This window comes from Micrasema longulum, unplaced genomic scaffold (assembly GCF_059751315.1).
Source record: "Micrasema longulum isolate JH-2025_06_02 unplaced genomic scaffold, ASM5975131v1 h1tg001498l, whole genome shotgun sequence".
Taxonomy (NCBI): domain Eukaryota; kingdom Metazoa; phylum Arthropoda; class Insecta; order Trichoptera; family Brachycentridae; genus Micrasema; species Micrasema longulum.
Window position 1 is genome coordinate 15,087 of NW_028278682.1, and position 17,941 is coordinate 33,027.

General features: G+C 30.4%; 1 protein-coding gene across 1 annotated transcript; it reads right to left on the reverse strand.

Moving 5' to 3' along the window:
- Positions 1 to 5,660: 5,660 nt before the first annotated feature.
- On the reverse strand, positions 5,661 to 17,787 carry Arfip (ADP ribosylation factor interacting protein arfaptin). The gene is made up of 7 exons (XM_088236081.1): positions 17,642 to 17,787; positions 17,194 to 17,374; positions 13,153 to 13,311; positions 12,060 to 12,169; positions 10,344 to 10,555; positions 8,437 to 8,617; positions 5,661 to 7,063 (listed from the first exon to the last, which is right to left on the reverse strand). The coding sequence occupies exons 2-7, from the start codon at positions 17,348 to 17,350 to the stop codon at positions 6,908 to 6,910; spliced, it is 975 nt and encodes a 324-aa protein (XP_088092207.1). The 5' UTR covers positions 17,351 to 17,374; positions 17,642 to 17,787; the 3' UTR covers positions 5,661 to 6,907.
- Positions 17,788 to 17,941: the final 154 nt, after the last annotated feature.

Genomic DNA, 17,941 nt, shown 5'->3' on the forward strand with positions numbered 1-17,941 from the left:
CTATCCTACAAATCACACAATAACTATTTAAAAAAAACTGAATTAGATATGAATAAAATGTATTTTTATAATATTTTTAGAAAATATGCAATATGATTTTGAATATAAATAAATAAAACAAGAATCATTACAATAAATTTATTGTGAAGAAAGCATTCCACAAAACATGTGCTAATAGCGTAGTGACATTAATCATCACTTTGAAACTCATTACAAAATTAATTCATAAATTTAATTGTTCAGCACACATAAATATGAAGATAGTAAATAATTATATAATACAGTTAGCTGGAAACACTGCAAGTGTACATTGTGTAATATTTAATGCATTGATTAGTATGAAATTCAAATATTCTAAGTTGAATTTTAATCATAAATAAATAGCAGTATTTGAACCAAAGCGTAAGGCTGATCATCTTGCCTTCATGTGACAAAAATGGTCAAGATACGCTGCAATTGGTGTATCAATGAAGTGCCCTATGCACCATTAGGTGCAGAAAGGGTGATGATGATTTTAACCAAATATATATACTAATTATGTAACACGCGTGGAATTTTAAAATTAACAAATAAAATATCGAGGCAATTACATATAAACAAAAGCAACTGTAGGTATGTAAAAAAACTTCGCTTAAAAACTTTAAATAAATAATGTATCTACATAACATCTCGAAACATTTGACATGGTATACAATAAATAAATAAAAATATTTATTACATGCTTTCAAATATAATATTGACGGTCCCCAAAAAAGTATTGTAAGTGAAAATTTTAATTTTTCTCATTTTTTCTAGGGCAATTTAGTGTCTTTTATCATCTGTAATGTACTAAAGTACAAAGAATTAATATATGGCAGTCCAGTAAATAATTTATCTTTGCAATATTTGAATTTAGTGCATTAAAACAAAGATTTAAAATTTATAGACAAAAATGCAAAATTAAATTTACAAAACTTTTAAGGGACCATCGTTACACTAAATATAAATAAAAGAAGGGAAACTTTTCCGTAATTCGTGTATGAAAAGATCATCCATTTTTGTTCCTATAATAAATTATGATAATAAACTTTCAAACAATAATACTCTTATGTGAAAAAAAAATCACCGTAATTACAGTATTGTTTACTTGACGTAAACATATTATAGGGCTTGAATATAAAAAAGGCTTTTTTTTCCAACATTTGACTAGATAATAAAAGTAATGTCTGTTTTTTTTTTTAAATAATTAAACCAAATATATTTATATTAAAGTTTTGTAAAAGGAAATTTAGCTGTATACGTTACTAAAATAAAATAATCATAATTACTAAAGATCAGATTTTAGTCGGTTTTGAAGAAAAAATATTGCAATATGATTCAAGAAAAGTATATAAAATATAACACATTTATATTTTGTAAAAAAAATGCATGTATATGTAACAATAGTAATAATGTCAACATATAAGTATTTGCATTCCAGCCAATATTTAGTAAAAATACATTTATAAAGACATTAGCACAAAATGACTTATACAATGTTGACAATAAAAAAAATACTAGTTTAAGTCGGCAAAAATATAATTAATTTTACAGTATAAATTACAATTGTATTACAACATTAGGAAAAGCCAGTGATAGGAAATAAAACGGTTAATAATTACCATACAAAATTTAAAAAATAGTTCAAAATGAATACAGGATGGCCGGAGATGTGATGTGAAAATGTAGGTGCGTCATATTGAGGGGTATCCGATTAATCCCCATCGTGTTTCGCGATTTTGCGTAGTTTTCGAGTTATAATTTAAAAAAAAAAATATTTTATAATTTGTGGAGGCCTTTGTCTGGATTTTTTTGTCACTCATTCTTTTTAAATTGCACTTTCACGCACAAAATAATCAGCTTCGTAAGATTCATAAAAGCTACAAAAGTTTTGACCTTAAATAGAAAATTTAAGTTCGAGCGAGTCAGACTTAAATTTTCAACTTAAAATTAAAAATCTAAAAAGGCAATTTCTTGGTTTCTGAGTAACTTTAAAAACTGCGTTAGACTCTAAGCTTTTGTAATAATACAAAAAAACTAGCACTTAATAGGCTATTATTAGCTGAAATGAGCCGTCAAAGATACTGAGGTGGTAAATTCCTGTCCTTTCTCACTTGTGTTTACTGCTACTCGTGTCGCCATTTTATCTCAAACAGTTATTTTTTGTTAGTTTACACACTTTCTATCATAATTATCCTCGGGAATTTTCCACCTCAGTATCTTTGAAGGCTGATTTCAGCGAATAATGGACTATCAAGTACTACTTCTTTTGTATTAATTATAACAAAAGCTTAGAGTCTAGTGCAGTTCTTAAAGTTACCCAGAAACTAAGTAATTGCCTTTTAAGATTTTAAATTTGAAGTGTCTGACTCGCTCGAACTTAAATTTTCTATTTTAGGTCAAAACTTTTGTAGCTTTCATTAATGTTACGAAGATGATTATTTTGTGCGTGAAAGTATAATTTAAAAAGAATGGGTGTCGAAAAATTTCCGAAAAAACCATCCACAAATTAAAAAAAATATATTGAAAACTGACCCGGTTGAAAATTTAAAACACCCATTAAAAAATCATATCTCATAAACTACGCAAAATTGCGGAACATACATGGGGATGATTCGGATACTCCTGAATATGAGGCATCTACATTTTACCTTCGGGCGTCACTTCTCCGGCTACCCTGTATAAATGGATATTTAATAATAAACTTAAAAAGGAGACTTAATGTAGAAATATGTATGCACATATTTATGCTTATTATATACATGTGTATTTTATTTGAAATTATACAAAATCCAAAGTTATGTTGCTTTTCCATTACTACAACATTTTACATAATCCTGATTGGTATTATACTTCGGGAAATAATCATGATTATCTGATGTCAAGGTGAGCGCATTCAAACGAATACATGATCATAACTGATTTTAATTAGCAGAATTCACCAGTTGAGAATGTGGAAGTTATTTGAATTTAGTGATAAACGCATCAAGTAAAAATGAGGTTTTATGATATATTGTTAGGTTAGTGCCAAATCTGCAAAGATTTTGAAATTTGATATTTAACCGGTATTTTAATTAAAATTGTAACCAAAGCAGCCTCATGCAGTTGGTTATATGAGGTTAGAAGCAAACTTGGAAACCTCCACCAAAAAAGGAAAATTAATTATTGATGACAAAATAAACTATGTTTACATAAAAACTAATTCAAAACCGTCTCTAAATTTTGCTAAAACAGATTTCAATTATACTTGTCATCGCAAACTTAGCATTCTCCATTGAGTTGGTGAAGCATAATTAAAAATCTCACAATTCTCTTTTCAAAGTTCTTCACAAACATTTCAGTAACTCCCTTCAATGGAGATTCTTGTAATCATATATCTGATTTTATAATACAATTTTGTATTTGTTGTATTAATGATGTGTATTTCTTCAAAAATCAAACAAAATGCAGATTCACGACAATGGCGTTGGCCTGACAATTACACATTTTGAAATTGCACTAAAACAACTTTGTTTTTGACGGTCTATAATTTAACTGATAAATTCATAGAATTTATAACCACTTATAATAATGATTCCTTTTATCAACAATACAATATTATGTTACAAATTAATTAGCATTCACGATAAGTTTACATAAACAGTAAATAGTGTCCATAATTACTTAAAAACTGGCTGGAAATAAAAAAGGAATTAAATAAATTAGTAACTAAAAACTAAATTCTTTTATTTTTTTGTAATTTAATCAATTTTTGGTATCAAACATCTTAATACACATATAATTTTTTTAAACCAAATCTAATGAACATAATATTATATGAGATCAATAAAAAAAACAGTAGGCGACAATTATTTAACAAAATCTATAATTTCAACATTAGTTTACAAAGTCGATTGGCCGTCAATTAACAAACCTTAAAAACATATTTTGTAAAAAATATGTTCAGTTAATTGTAATTGCAAACATATCCGCCTACTGTAGATTTGCTATATAATTATTAAAAATAGGAAGCATTCATTTTAGGAATGAATTAATACTAAATTAATTTACATTGAAAATATGAAGGTATATTTTGTAAAAGGTTAAATGTTAAACAATCAGTAGTTATTGTATTTAACTATTATTTATTTATTATGGCAACATATGCTGAACGTGGAAATTCATATTTGCTTTAAAGGATTTAGTATTTCAAATGTATATTGTACATACAATTGTTAAAGACAAGTGATCAACCACAGATTTGGAATAACCAGTGACCGGTTTCATCGCTTTTCCAGACACTGGATTTAAGTAGCACTCATCTTTTTTACAATAAATTATAGTGAACTTTCACCACAAATGTTCACCTAACTTATTTTTTTGTATATTGTTTAGATAAGACAAAGATAAATAGACTGATTAGATGCCATACTAATCTGAAGAGTAATTTACCCTTTTCCATGACATTGATTTTTTTTATTGAAAACAGTAACTTTATAATTAAATATTGCAATTTATGCCCAAGGCATCATAAATTCAAAACCAAATTATTAATTATTTTATAATATAGTTAATCTGACATCCATTTAAAAATTAAAACTCGGAATGTAATGTTTGTGTGTATTTACAAAACCAAATCTTTGATACAATTAAAATTAAGATATAAAAAACACTACAATAAATAAATAAATACTTGAACTTTACTTTCAAGTGTTTATGCTCATTCTGTCACGTTGGTCCATATTGGCTTAATTTAGGCTAAAACTTCACTCTAAAAGGGATGAGTTACAAAGAAAAGTATAATTATCGCTTTATGTATTTGACAACAAAAGGCAAATAATTTGTTACGCTGAATTACTTATTGAGGATGACAAATAAGAAATAAAATTTAATTATACTTAACTGTTTTACAGTGAGTCAGAGTTCACATTTATAGATACATAATTCCAGGAAACAGAAATTTATCATTTGATGTAAATAAATTAAAATCCCATTTACTAAAAAGATTTGTTCCAATATTCTAAACAAATATAATTAAATGAAACCTACATAATACTCATATTTTGAAATCTTAAGGTGAATTTATTACATTTTAAATTTTAATATGACAACCATTTATAATTTTTCAAAGAAAAAACACAATATAAAATAATGAGGAGCTGGAGATGAAAATAGCATAATTTTGCAGTTTGCTATCAAAACGGTATAATTCGAGTTTAAAATAGTTTTTATTTCTTTTTACAAAAAGTTTTGAGAAAATAGAATAGAGAATAAACTCACGTTAAAAAAAAACACAAAGATTAAGTACCTAAGTGCTTTAGTTTTTTAGCTGTCTTATAAAATTCAATTCGGCCGAAATATTCTGTTCGCCAGCTTTTCATAATTATAAATTTTAGAAAATTTTAAAGAATAAAATTTCATCTTATAAAATGGACTTATTATAAAATGTTACAATGTTCATATTTAGAGAAATAGCTATTTCTACAGGGATAATAATGAATTATGTGTTAATTCAATATCTCAAATGAGTACGGATATAGTTTATCACAGTATATTCACTGATAAGTCCCGTAGCACTATATACATATGATAAATTGATGCCTTTTTATTGCACATGTTGACTCAACTGCGGCAGTGACAAATATGTAACTACATACAAACTATTTTTCTTTGGTAAAGTTAAAAAAGTGGAAAAGTCACTGATTTTTTAGAGAATCTTAATTTTGGAAATCAATACTCAAGTCAGTCCTAGGGTAGTTTATTTACACAATAAAATGATTTAAGTAGGTAAATCCATACTAAACAATGTGCAGATTAACAGAAAAGATTAATATATTTAATGGATACACCTTTTCAAAGCCATAAAGTAACCACAGGTTTGTTTTGGGTGTATATATGAATCATGTATGGAAAAATTGAAACATTAAACCCAAAGGATATAAACAAGCCTGATAGTGAGAGGCATGGATTTTCATATAATATTTAATCACATAATAATATTGAATATGGCATTATCCAATTAGGTAACTGTATTCATAAAGGCTGAACCATACACAATTTATTGTCAGAAACTCATGTTATTTTAAGGTTAGTATAATACACAATACTATGTATTATCTATAGAGAAGTGACTGGTTTCTCAATTCTCTCGTGCGAATGTCAAAAAAACAAATATTATACTCAAGATCTAATTATGTATACAGGTAAACGGTGGTTGGTCATTTCTAAATTTAAAAATTTTAAAAGTGAAAATAAACACAAAATGAAAATTCTAATAATAAGTCGTAATTTTAGATTTTAACACATTTTGATTTTACATACAGCTGGATTGCAATCAAAGCTAATCACAAGTGCGTTCAAATATGTTATCTTGTTTTAGTGGTCCTAAAACCACTTATTATCTCAGTGAGGATCTAAACTAGGAATCCTGGCTTGTTTTTAATGTAAAATATAAATAAAAAAGTTAAGTTTATGTTTAGTTTACTGAATTTAAAAATTTGGTCAGTACCAAAAATAATTATTGAGGAGATAACCAACCTACCAATCTCAGAGAAATATTAGACTATTTAAATGATTTTTATGTAAATAAAGCTTTGTACAGTTTGGAGAGGAAAGAAAAATGCACAGAGAGGCTATAATATTCCTTTCGTCCCTCGGATCCTCCGATTTCTTCATATAAAAAATAAGAAAAGGAGTATAGAAAAAAAAATGAAACAATTGATATAATGTAAAATGCAACAATCAAGATCTTGGGATTAAGAAGCAGCATGAATTGAAACGGAGCTGTATGTAAATTCACAGAGTTTCCGATTACAAATGAGTAGAGCCTCTATATGTGTTGAAAAATTCCATTATGAAATCACTATCTATCCTTAAGCACTTTGTCCCGTTACAAGGGGCTGGTTTAGCACTATGGCTGCTCGAGCCAGGAACCTTGGATGGTGTTGGGAGCTTTGACCTTGATGTTGAACTGTTTTAAAGTGGCTTCGAGAGCGGCTCCATTTCCGCTGAAGTACGCAGACACGGCATTGTGGAAGAGAAGGAGTTGTTTATGCATCACTTTTATCTAGAATCATAAAAATACCAATTTCAACAAAAAATCCCCGTAAAAATTGGATTTAACTCAAAAGAAATAGATAGTACTAAGATATAATATGTATAGTATTGTCAGAAGTTTATTGAGAGGGAAATGTGGAAATCATTAATAGAGCTGGTGACTTGTCATCAACGATGACAGGAATATCTACCACTTTTTGTACTCCATTTGTATCGTTCAATTATTTAATTTGGATATTTTTTCTGTATTCAACTCTTTCATTATTAAATAAGTTATGTGCAATCTCTGTCAGAGCAAGATTAATTTTTAAAATGTAATTATTATAATAATGTATTTCTAAGATTGACATTTTAAACTAACTGTTTGCAATAATATATAGCAAGTAATATTTATACAAAAAGAACTTAAATGTGGCAAAAGTGGTTCTTTGTAATTGAGTCGCCCATTTCCGAAATTCATCTTGTCCAGTTTTTATCAAAAATGAACTGAGTAAGCCATTTTATGGCTTATTAAAGGAGGCACAAAAAATTTAAAGGAAAATTTATAAACTAGTATTTTACAGTCAGTATAACGGCTGAAAAACACCACCCAATTCCAAAACGCATTTTGTCCATCTTCCAAATAACTCCATTTTGACGTTACATGTTTTGTTTACTTTTGTAATTATTCTTTGTTGAAATAAATAATAAAATAAACATAGTTATATTTTCTCCCCTTGAAAATGCTTAAAAAAATATTACTTTAATTCATCTCGTCTCTTGAAATATTTTCAAAGTACAATAAAACATTTACAGAAGTCATCAAGTCCATAAAACAGTTACAAAAGTCACCTTGTCCATGATATATTTTTGAATAATTAAAAAACTATTGACTCATATTTTAGAGAAATTGTATTTTTCATTAATGTAATATTTAATTCAATTTAGTTAGATTAAAAAAATATGTAAATATATATATGTATATATATATCTATATATATATATAATCTATATAGGTCTATACAGCTATTTATTGACTTAAGACCGCAATCGAGTCCGGAAAATAGGTCATAAGTCGGAACATGTAATAATTTCCTTATATATACAATTACTTAGGCGATGTGATGATATTACTATACGACGAAAATGAAATAGCTTGTTACTGTCATTTATGGAGTTTCTATATGTTTCTTTTTATATAATTTTGGGTTGGTCTGCGGTTAAATAATCATTACCTTACTTGGAAATCTCGATTTATTGTATTCAGCGCAGGCGAGCAACTGATTGCAGATTGTGGTTGTAAAGTCGAACAGTCATAAGTCGCTTAGGTAGAAATTGTTATTTCACCATTCAGTCATTTGACAAGAATTAATAAATAAAAAGATTTGAGAAAGAACCACTCACCCTATTTTCATCCAGAAACTTCAGTTTAACAGAGACGTCTTGTTTCAACTTGTCGTAATTCTGACGATGAGTTTCGTACTGCTTCTTAATTTCATCCACATTATCGGTGCTGGTAGTAGTAGTGGATGCTCCACTCAGGCTCGCTGATTCCAAATCACATCTGTACGCATCGTATTCAATCCTAAAAAGGGTAAAACATACTAAATTACATATTATTTTTAATATTTGTGTTATGATTTACCCAAATATTTTTATTTTGGGGGCAAAACTTTTCAACGAACTCTAAATTAAGCATTGTTTGAAAAAGGATAATAAAGTCGCGATAGAGCGGGAATCAGACCTCTGATCCGTAAGTCCACGACACTTGCCCCGGAACCACAACGCGGTTAATACAAAAAACTGAGAAATGAAAATATTGAGCAGTTCTAAAGAAGCCACGTGATATTTTTAATATGTCAATAATTCAATATGAAAAAAAAAACAAATCTATTTTTGACTGTTTTTGCTTATATGTATGTACATGTATATACGAGGGTTGTCTGTAAAATAAGTTTCCCTATTTTTTTTTCAATAAAATACATTTTTATTTACGACGAGCAATACATCATTGGAAAGCTCCCCGTTGACTTCGATGCACTTTTTCATCCGGGTCACCATTTTTTTGATTCCCTGGTCATAGAAATCTCCCGCCAGGCCGTGAAGGTAGCTCAGCACCTCTTCTTTCAGCTCCTCTTCGTTTGCAAAATGCGTTCCACCGAGGTGTTTCTTCAAATCAGGGAAGAGATGGTAGTCACTCGGGGCCAAGTCTGGACTGTATGGTGGGTGTAGGACGATCTCCCATCCGAATTTATCAATGAGCGCGGTGGTGACGTCGGCTGCATGCGGACGAGCGTTGTCCAGATGAAAATGGATTCCATTCGCAGCATGCACCCTCCTCTGGTTTTGTATGGCTTTTTTAAGGTTTTCCAGAGTTTTGCAGTAGCAATCAGCAGTTACTGTTGTGTCGGTAGGCATAAATTCGCACATCAATAGGCCTTTCTTGTCCCAGAATACTGTTGCCAAGACTTTGCCGGCAGCCAGCGTTTGTTTGAACTTACGGGGCGACGGCGATTGCGGATGTTTGCACTGTTTGGATTGTTACTTTGTTTCCAGTGTGAGGTAATGGGCCTACGTCTCGTCCCCAGTGACTATGGAGTCCAAGAACTCCTCACAAACGAAGAGGAGCTGGAAGAGGTTCTGAGCTACCTTCACGGCCTGGCGGGAGACTTCTATGACTAGGGAATCAAAAAGATGGTGACCCGGATGAAAAAGAGCATCGAAGTCGACGGAGACTATGTAGAAAATAGCTGAAAGTCTAAGCTTTCCAATGATGTATTGCTCATTGTAAAAAAAAAAAAGGGAAACTTATTTTACGGACAACCCTCGTATATATACATATATATATATATTATATATATATATATATATATATATATATAATAGTTTCTGGAAGCAGGAATGAGCATGAGATTTGCACTAAAAAAAAAGCACAAAAACATGAGTGTCATTGTAAACATAATAGGCAATAAGAGTTGTGGTCCTGTGGTAGTCTCGCGAACTTATACATCAGAGGCATGACTCACAGAAAATGGTGCGAAATAGAAATATTTGCTTAACTATAAGAAAGCAAACATATGTTTTCTATATTTAAAAAAAGAAAGAAATAAATAATAGCACTGTTGACTCCGTAAAATAAAACAAAAAACTGAAACTGATTCTGCTAAAGTTAATGCATTTTGAATTCCTTTTCATAAAACTAACTTCCTTAGAATTTATTAGGTTGCTAACCCATATAGAGCCGTGTAATTTTCTTTCCCACAAAAATAATTTAAAATGAAATGATAAAGCAATAATAGGTAGGTGGCTACCTTGCAGCCTCGTATTGTCGTATAGTGAGTAATGTGTCTTCTATGGTTTTGTGGCACAGGGTATTTACTGAGGAGGTGAAGAAGTTTAGGGCTCCGAGTAGTGTCTCCCCATTCCTCGTCAGGTTTCTCTGTGTTTCTGAGTTATAGAGAAATTCCTCCTGCAGCTCGGGAGATTTTTGAGCTAAGTCTGAGAAGGCCTCGCCCAATGCATGCTGAAATATTTAAATAAATGAAAGGAAAAGTTGGCGATTAGAATTTGAAAATTGATTAAATTAAAATGTATGGTACTGTTTGTAATTTTTGCTCAGTGTTTATAAATTATTGTCAATTTTCATTAATTTAACACAATATGAAAATATACAGAAGATGAGAACATAATATATTGTATATATTTTAAAATTTTAATAAACTTAAAAACAAAAAAAATGTACCGTGTCGCAGTACTAACTGTCTACAGCTTGTCAATTTGACATCTGTGGTACTTCACAGTCTACGCTTTATGTGAATTCTTTATAACTGGGTACAAGGATGCTTTTAAATGCACCCTATCATATAAATTGAAGCGCCACAGATTTCAAATTGACAAGCTGTAGACAGCAATGACTGCGACACAGTACAAATCCTTATTACCTAAGGTTATACATCTATCTACACAAATAAGATCAACTCTGATGATGGACGCTGTAATGCGATCCGAAACATCGGTCAATAGTACAAACGACACACGGCATAATAACACAGAAAAACCTATTGTGCATCTGAACAACCATGGAAACCTAAGAAGTGTATTAACTTTTTAAATTGAAAACTTTGGATTTCACTGCGGCCGACATCACCAGAATAGGTGGGAAACTAATAAAAATCTTATGCTATAATTAAACAAGCGAGGGCAGGGGTTCTAAGATGCTGTTAATTAAAAGTGGTCAAAATTGAATACAAATTTACTAATAACTAGCGGACTCGACAGATGTTGTCATGCCCGAACGTTGGCTTGCCTGCTTTTTATTACCTTGGAAAAAGACTTTTCATTGATAAGTAGGTACCTAGGTACTTGTTTGTGATTAAATTCCAAAACTAAAAATTGTTAATATTCAAATATTGAATTTAAGTAGGTACCTAGGTACTTATTAAAAAAAAAATACTTAAAAAATAAATGTTTTTTTAAATATGGCATTCTTTTTGCAAACGTCAAACTCTGGTCTTCTGACCAACAGAGGCGTGTACTTATGTAGGAATACGATTTTTAAGAATGTATTGAATTTAATATTATTTAAGTATTACTGAAAATCCAGTAAAAATAAATAAATGGGTAGAAATTATAAGGAATTTAAGGAAAGAATCTGATTGAGATCCACAAAAAACAAATGCTGTTTGTAAACATTCAAAAGCATTTGTTTTATACACAAAAAAACAATGTTTTTTCCATTGTTTTGTAAATAAATTTTCCTCGAATGCAACCCTGGTAGATCGATGAATAAAACGTTTATGCTACTTACTTCTTTTTTACATATTAGATAGAAGATTTTAATATCCATGAACGCGCACAGCGCAAAGATCTATATTTCTCCGAAAACCGCATGTAAATCGGTTAAGCCGTTTAGAAGTTCAGTGACATCACACGTACAGAGGAATTATATATATATAAAGATAATTCAAATGTAGAGCTACTAAGAAATGTGAGTAATATAAATTTATCAACCTAATAATATTACTGACCTGGGTTTGGACGACATGATAGAAGTGACTTGTGAGTGCTCGAGATAACCGCAGAATATTTGCATACTTCCGTTGTGTATCTCTCAAATGCTCGATTTGTGCTTCCAAATCTACAATCATTCAATATTAAATAGTTGGTTTATTTATTTTCCGTTATGTTATTGAATGATAGCCCTAGTGAGCTGCACGTAAGGAGGAAATGAAAAATGTACCACAAAACCCAAACCAATTGAGAAAATAATATTAGATTTTTTCTTGCAACTGGCGGGAATCGAACCCGCAGTGCCAGTTTCACAGTTGGCCGCCTAACCAACTGTACCTACATAAATAACGTATAGACATGTTTTTATATGTACTTTTGTAATAAGCTGTTTGCTTTTTTAAGATAACATGATCCATTTTGTTAACCTTAGATATACTGTATATTGTTTTTTTTTTTTCAAAGAAAAAGATAAATATTTGAGTTCTTATTATTTACTAAAATTTTTTTATTTTCCGACCATTTCCTAAAAGTCATAAATAACATGTGCTGAAAAAATAAAAATCATGTAGTAGTGGAGTGGGATTTGAACCTTGAACCTTTGGTCTGTGGTTTGGTGTTCTAAATGAATTTTTTGTATGTTGATTGTCCATGCACTTCTATGTGAAATTTTCTCCTCAAACTCACAACTATAATCAGATAATTGGAAAATCCCATAAAAAAATATGTAGAACTTTTTCAGTTTATCCTAAATTTATATATATTTTACTAAAAACTGGAAAATTAGTATGGTATTTCCTGCGTTCGTCCTAATTTGACTTTTGAATACATGTGTATTATAAATAAATTAATAAACTGTACTTTTATAAGTTATTATGGATAGTTAAGTACATTTGTTAATCTCCATTTTAGAACAGGATGAGCCATGTTAGATGGAGACTATCCTAACCAGAGGACGCCCCGTATTAATTTTCTAATTCACTAGTTTTATATAGATTTCCTGGTATTAAATATGTATATATGCAATACATTTACAAAAAAAATTATTTTGAATTGTTGTATCGTATATGAAATAATACATAATTTTAAATACCTATACATTAGTAGAATTACCTGCATCAATAGTTCTGGATGATTTCCCCAATTTTTCATACATAAGTTGCTTGGTACATTTATATGTGGAGATACTCCATGTCTTCAAGGAATCCATTCTTGATGCTCCGCTCTTCAGAAGTGCGCTGGCTCCACCATTTTGAGTAGGAGTTGTACAACCTACAATGTTTTCAAATTTCTTAAATAAGCAAAGAATTATGAAAGAAACAGTATTTTTATTTTTTCTTTGCAGATATAAGCATTCAACAAAGGTTTAAAATACGCATATTATAAATTATCTAGAAACGAGATGTTTTGCACCCTATGAGATAAATGAAAGATGATGTAACCCCCACCATATTTCGCTTGAGGTACAAGGTTTGTTAGGAGCACACTGGACATTGATGAAAAATGACATCAATGTGACGTGACACCAAAGGGGAGCCATTTAATATGTGCTTATTTTTAAAACCAAAAATTAAGAATGAAAACATGTTTTTGTACATTGATATTGATATCATTGGAATTTATTATTAAAAAAATTAAGGCTGTTTCTGATTTGTTAAGAGAGCCTATTTTTGTAGAACCACAAAGAAATATCAGTAGAGAAATTATATTAAATATTAATAATCATGGTCAATTTAGTTTTTGAAGAAACTTCATTATAAATGCCAAATTTTAATAAAAATCAGGATACAATATGCTTCTCAGTTTTATTAGAAAATAAAATAAATATATGGTAACCTATTTTTAAAATTGCCCCTAATTAAAAAAAAAAGTTTATTTATTTCAGGCCCTGAGACAATATTATGAAAATGATGTTATATAAGTTACCTAATATTTTTTAAACAATATTTATTTAGTAAAATAAATAAAACAACTTTGTTTTTAACCACTAATTTTTATTTTTCACCGACCGGTTTCAAAGCAACCAAGCTTCTTTGTCAAGATTTGTTTGCTTTGAAACCGGACAAATCTTGACAAAGAAGCTTGGTTGCTTTGAAACCGGTCGGTGAAAAATAAAAATTAGTGGTTAAAAACAAAGTTGTTTTATTTATTTTATTATAATGAATAACCACAAAGTTAGTGCTTCAAATATAAACTTAATATTTATTTAGCTCTGATGCATTAAATATCTGGTTAAAATGTAAAAATAATTTATAAGACATCTTTGCACACATCTTGTTATTTATTTAAATGTATTTATACATCTCTGTAATAAGTAGTTTGTAAAAAACATTTCTTGTGATTGCAATAATTGATCTTAAGTGGGCATATGGTGACATATAAATAATGATGTATGGTAGATCAGTATATGGAGAGTGGTGACCTAAATAAATAATTATATCAAGTATATTTGCATGCCCAAAGTTAGTAACCTTATATGGAGAACTCATTAAAATGAACCATCATTCACAATTTATTTATCTCATATTTTCACTTTAGATTAATTTATTTGCAGTAGAATTCATAATACTGTAGACATTTTAAATATAAAATGTTCAAAATGACTATATCAGGGGCCAATGTAGAGGTTTTCGAAGGGAATCAGTCATACTAACATAGGTAAAATAGGTACCTACTATCAACAAGCGTACTTAAAAATAAACTAATGACATGATTAAGCATAAAAGAGTTAAAGTCTAATATCAATATACCATTGAGTCAATCGAGTGAATAATTTGTTATAAAATAGAGACAGAATATAAAAAATAAACATGGATTGGTTTGGTTGAACTGTTTCCAAAGATCTAAATTCACGCATCCGCGGATTTTTTATTCAGTACGAAGCGCCGGCCTCAAAGGAATCAACCTACTTTTGCAGTTTCCTATTCCGGAATTACACGGAATAAATGCCAGGGCAATGTGAAAAAAAATTGAGTTCTTATTATTTGCAAAAATATTTAAATTTTCAGACCATTTCTTAAAAATCATAAATTGCTTATGCTGGAAAAATGATAATCGAGTCATTGTGGAGTGGGATTTAACCTCGGACCTTTGATCTGCGAGTCCACAGCACTACCACGGGACCACAAGCCAGTTGGTATTAATTATTCATCTGCCTCACAGATCAGTGGTAAGAGCATTTGAATATTGTAACACATGAGATCACTGATAAATGTGAGAGTTGACATGAAATATACACCCATGGACAAAAAAAAGTTCGCACTTGTAATAAAATTCTTAATTTAAAATAATAAATATTCTTGATTGCTTGGATTTTTTTAAATATACATATTTTTGTAGATTTGATGACTAAGTAATGTTTCCAAGTAAAATATAAAAATAAAAGCTTAATGTATATTTATAAATAGGGTTTTTTAAAGGTAGCAGCTCCGTTACCATTGTTCTTGTACCCGACATAATTGATTTATGGCACGGTGTCTTTATTGGCAATCGCAAATAATTACATTTGGTTAATAGATTTGTGTGAAGGGTAAACAGACCGATATTTTAAACAAAAGAATATAAAAATAAAAGTAATTTTTCGGGTTCGATAGTATTTTAATATTTTGTAATATCGCCTTTGCTCTTAATCACTAAAGAAATTCTGTTTGACATCGACAAATATAAATTATTTATAATATCTAATGGTATTTCATGTTTCCAAACATGGTTAATGATTTTAATCAATTCCTGGGTATTTTTGGCCCGTTCCTTCGCAATTTTTTGTTTTATACCCATAAATTTTCTATCGGGTTAAGGTCCGGACTGTTTCCAGGCCAACTCAGTGATGTAACTCCAAAAGACTCTTTAAATTCAGTTACCTGTAAGAAAGATATGAAATTACAAACCAAGTTACAACAATTTAAATTTATAAAATAAAGTTATATACTCACAGATCAAGCTCGATGGCAAGGCGCAGAATCATCTTGGAATATAGGATTTGAACTAAATTGTGTAATATCTTCAACTGTAGGAAACAAATGATTTTCCAAAATAGTTTTGTATTGTATGGCATTCATAGTGCCTTGGACTATCTTTAGTGGACCCAGACCATGAGCTGTCATGCACCCCCATATCATGACATAGGGTGAATGCTTTACTGTTCGGGTAATACATTTAGGGTGAAATCTTTCGCCAGGTTTTTGCCGGACTATCGTCTTGCCATCTGGACCAAACACATTAAATTTAGATTCATCGGAAAAAATGACTTGTTGCCAATCGTCTATTGTCCAATTTTGGTGCATTTTGGCCCAATCTAGACGAGCCTTCTTCATTTTCTCCGTTAAAAGGGGTTTTTTTGCGGGACTTCTTGCTTGGAACCCCTGCTCCAATAATCTCCTGGAAACCGTCCTCACCGAGAACGTGGTTTGGCACGTAGACTGGATCTCTCCGTGTATTTCTGCAGCAGTTAGAAAACGATTTTGGTTGATAAGCTTGGCAACCAGCCGATCTTCTCTAGGAGTTGTCTTGCGCTGCCGACCACTTCCCTTTTTTCGCTTCAGAGAGCCGGTTTCACTTTTTTTTTTTAAAAACTTTCTCACAGAACACTCCGAAAAACCGATTCTACGAGAAATTTTTAAATTCGACATATTTTCCTGTGACAGAGTAATAATTTTCGATTTTACCGCGATAGACATTTGACCCGAACTCTCCATATTTTCGTAGCGATGTTTCTTCAGACGTAGTTTTTAAAAAACTGATGAAGCTTTTAAAAATGTAATTACTTTAAATATGTGTAGCCAATATATTCCTTAACAATAAACAAAAGCAATAGTTAAATAAGAAAATCGTTTCCAAGAAATAGAGTCAGGTAAACTGGGAATTACGGATAGCAGGGTAAGTGCGAACTTTTTTTTGTCCATAGGTGTATATTTAAAATGGCGATTTTACACTAGAATATTTCATAGTCTCTGAAGTGGCACCTGAACCGTAAGATTGATATCTTACCTTCGTGTAACAAAGACAATCTGGATACGCCGCGATTGGAGGACCAATTAAGTGCCCAATGGTTTGAAAAAAACAAGTTTTTACTTATTTCAAAATAATATAGACGAAAAAGCCCGAATACTTTTAACTGCGAATTGGTTCGAAATCCCTATAATTCACTCAACTCACCACTAGGCGCTGGAAACGGCATACTTTGGGAATGAGTAAGATATTTGGCTTCTGTCCCCGAAGTCACAGATCCACTCGATTCATTAAGCGCCGGAGTATCCTTCAACATTTCATGGATGCTTCGTTCTGAAGTGCTCGTGACGATCGTCTGCGCCATTATTACTCCTGACGATATCTAAAACTATCAACAAATACAAGCATAATAAAGCGCCGATGTCGGCCGAAATGATATGCCGTTCCTGCTTGAAGTAATGAGAATTTAATAAAGATAACACAATATTACGAATTCGCACAAATGCCGAAACATACGGGTGGAATTTAACATTCAAATTAACAATATTAGTGTCATTATCAAGAAAATTTCAGTGTAAAAATTGACGTCATGCAAAATAATTTTTGACAGATGCAAACATAATTTGTCATTTCAGAAAACTTGTTTAATAATTACCTGAAATTGAATATAATTTTATGTTTATATTAATTTTACAACGAGCAAAAGGATCCTGGAAATAATTTCCAGTTATTAGAAAATTAATTTCCTAGTTTTCCACAAGCTCTCCCGATACGAAACAAAGTACCATAAACAATAGCAATAGCAAATCGTCAAGTAAAGAGTACAATATTCTATCATTCTATGGCTCATTGTACAAAAATATCGCCGGAGCTCTCTCTTGTCTTTGGTTATAAATTTTTTAATTATTTGAAAATTGCCGCGAATTATTACAAAAATAAACAGACATATCCAATT

What these genes read in the sequence shown, in the direction of transcription:
- Arfip (XM_088236081.1), bottom strand. Translation starts at nt 17,350, where the DNA reads ATGGCGCAGACGATCGTCACGAGCACTTCAGAACGAAGCATCCATGAA. An exon ending in ATCCAGAACTATTGATGCAG is followed by an intron (nt 12,170 to 13,152) that starts GTAATTCTACTA and finishes GAATGATTGTAG; the next exon opens with ATTTGGAAGCACAAATCGAG. An exon ending in CGACAATACGAGGCTGCAAG is followed by an intron (nt 8,618 to 10,343) that starts GTAGCCACCTAC and finishes TACCCTTTTTAG; the next exon opens with GATTGAATACGATGCGTACA.